The 2,812-nt window shown below is 51.4% G+C and overlaps 1 protein-coding gene across 1 annotated transcript; it reads right to left on the reverse strand.

The window, feature by feature from the left end:
* Positions 1-849: 849 nt before the first annotated feature.
* Positions 850-1,359, reverse strand: BDZ83DRAFT_9099 (uncharacterized protein). The gene has a single exon (XM_060515999.1). The coding sequence runs from the start codon at positions 1,311-1,313 to the stop codon at positions 981-983; it is 333 nt and encodes a 110-aa protein (XP_060371951.1). The 5' UTR covers positions 1,314-1,359; the 3' UTR covers positions 850-980.
* Between the last annotated feature and the right edge of the window lie 1,453 nt (positions 1,360-2,812).

Consider the following 2,812-nt stretch of genomic DNA (forward strand, 5'->3'; position numbering starts at 1 on the left):
AAAGCAAGCATGCGAATGGGGCAGACAGCCAGACGACAGCGGCATGAGAAAGGTACAGTAGAGCAGCGGCCGCTTTCAAACGAAGTATTTGATTATGCCACCGTCTAGCTACATTACAAATCGGACCAAAGAAGCAAAGACCGAAGGAGTGAGTAGAAAGGTCGATCAAGCTGCCGGTCGACGTACTCATCGATATCCGCATCAATGTCCCTGACCAGAGTTCCAACCCTGCTTCAGCCGAGTCCATGTTCAGGCCTAGGTCCAGGTCCAAGTCCGGGTCCAGGCATAGGCATAGGCGTTGGCTTCCTGAGGCGAAACAGGGTCAACGTGGAGTAATAAAGGTTGGGAGGCGGCGGGATGCGTTCCACCAAGACGTATCCGTCATCTCTTGCTAGAACCTAGCCGGCCCATCATGTTCATGACGAATTGAAGACAGAAAGATTGTGAAATCAGGACGGTGCCCTAAAGGTGAGAACGGGCGCTGGAAACAGGTAATAGTGACAGTGGTAGAGCGAATGCCACAATTGACCAGGGGTTCACATAACAGAGTGGAGTCGACATCTGAGGCGTGGCTCTTGCAAGATGGAGATGCCAAGAGGAAAGGTCGTCACGTCTGTCGGTCTATGTTCATGTTCTTCCATACGAAGGATAGAATACGCCACATAGATCTATGGCCAAGACCAGGAGAGCCTAATGAGGTTCAAGACTGGGCCGGCTGAGGCTAAGAGCGGGCGAAATTCGGCTCGGTTGGGGTCGCGAGGCTTGTCCGTTGGGGTGTTCGCGGTGTAATGTGAAAGTGCAGGGGCGAAGGATGTGAGATGCTGGTCTGAAGGTGTCAGGAGGGTTCCTTGTAGCGAAAGACAGCGAAGGCGAGGCGAGTGCAAGCCCGAAGCACAATGCTTTCGAAAAGAAGGAACCTTGACCTTGCGCAGATGAGATGCAGAGAGGGAGGGCATGCCCGCCGTCAGGGCCCGAGGAAGCTAAGCCAGCCATAAACGTGGCCAGCAACAGTGTCCGAAAGAGCCCGATGGCTTGATCGGGGGGCACATGGCGTTTCCTGGGCCGTGGCTGGCAAGGGAGGAGAAACCACTGACCGGGTTGAGTTGATGAACTAGGTAATGTTGGGTTGGGTTGGGATATGTGGTATTTCCGTTAGTGTGGGAGAGAGAGAGAGAGACAGAGAGTGGAGGAGTATCCGTAGACGGGAGCAGAAGAAAGCAGAGCAGGCGAAATGAAGCTTCCATTTTGGGAGCGATCACGCACTGTAGAAAGATCGGAGAAAGTGCGAAGAAAGAACAGTGCGAAAACTGCATGAGGCGTTGGTTCGGTGTTGGTTGGAACTTGGAACTGACCGAGTACCTTGACAAGAAAGCAAGTGACAGATCTGGGCAACTGCATTTGTGAAATGACCTCGATGTGATTTTGTTGAACTTTTTCGTTTCTTTTCTTTTCTTCTTGAGCACTCTTTTGCTGCTCTGCTCTGCTTCTTCCTTCCCTGCAACTCCCGAATCTTGCTGCTCGTCCCTGTCATCTCGCCTGCCACTTCCTTTCTCATCACCAACAACTGTGATATCATTTGCCGTCTTCTTTCAAACTGCCATCAATATACCATCTAACCATTTGGAATGATCCACACAACATCCCAACGGCAAAGTTTTGCGGTTTGGATATTGGCACGGATGCAAACCAGTCTCCGCCTTTTCCATTGTTGCCGTCAGACGATGCAAACACAATGTGCTCCATGTCTATGCCTTGCGTCCCTCTGTCGCTTTCGTTTCCCACTTACCTCACTACCTCTTTACTCACTCATGTACAATTTCCCATTCGCCTTCAGCTTCTTTCCCATGGCTTGTCGTTGAATTTGACGAAAAAAGGTACGTATACTGTTCGTTTCTCTTTGTGTTTGAGGCGGTTGAGAAATGTGTAGGTTTGTTGCGTTAGAAAATGCAAGCCACCATCGAATAAAGAGGGCTAGGTAATTACTTGACCTTTTTGAGATGAAGCACTCGACCATCTAGTTGAGGTCATCGCACCAACGTCTCCAGCTAGTCGGATTAGCTACGCACTATTTTAGTGCACCTCGACATACGTCCGTATGCTAAGTTAACCAACTCCGTCTCCGTAGGCCAAGCTGCCTCGACTTATCCTCAAGTGTTCTTCGGATCTAAATCTCGTCTAAGACCCCGCTGAATTGGAGCTAGCCCCTATAATACGGCCGTTGGTGCAGCGTCGACTGTCTGTCCGCTCGGCCTACGAAAAATCAAGCTTACAGTAGAGCTAGACGGCCATTCGAGCAGTCTTCACTCCGTTTCCGATGCCAACGGCCCCATATGCCAAACGTGGCTTGTCAGAATCATATGCACCATCATAACTCGTCACTCTCCCGTCTTCTGCGCCTTTCGGAAAACGTCAAGGGACTCTTCATCGGCGTCGCGTGCTGATGCAACAGAACCTCATCAACGGCGTCTCACCCTAAGGCACAATGCGAAATAGTCGCAACGGTGGCGCCTCCCAACTCCAAGTCCGAGCTGGCAAAGTACCTCGAGGCTGCAAGCCACACCCTCTTTCTCGTAAATCGAACCATTAATGCCTGCTCCTGCGTCCCGGGCAAACCGAAGTGAGGGGGCGCGCTCGTCCACTTAGTCTCTTACAAGGTCGTCTGGAGGTGAACATCATGGCAAACCACCGCTGATGAAGAGTAACCCCGACCCTGTGGGTACCATGTATCTGGTGTACTAGCTCTGTCGTCTCTTTCTGAGTCCTGAGCAGAAGCTGCTTCACCGCAAGACCTTCTGGCCCACAGTCAAGGTGA

Source organism: Colletotrichum acutatum, assembly GCF_030867785.1.
Source record: "Colletotrichum acutatum strain CBS 112980 chromosome Unknown BDZ83scaffold_1, whole genome shotgun sequence".
In the NCBI taxonomy this organism is placed as follows: domain Eukaryota; kingdom Fungi; phylum Ascomycota; class Sordariomycetes; order Glomerellales; family Glomerellaceae; genus Colletotrichum; species Colletotrichum acutatum.

Coding starts and splice junctions, on each gene's coding strand:
- BDZ83DRAFT_9099 (XM_060515999.1), bottom strand. CDS start 1,313: ATGCAGTTTTCGCACTGTTCTTTCTTCGCACTTTCTCCGATCTTTCTA.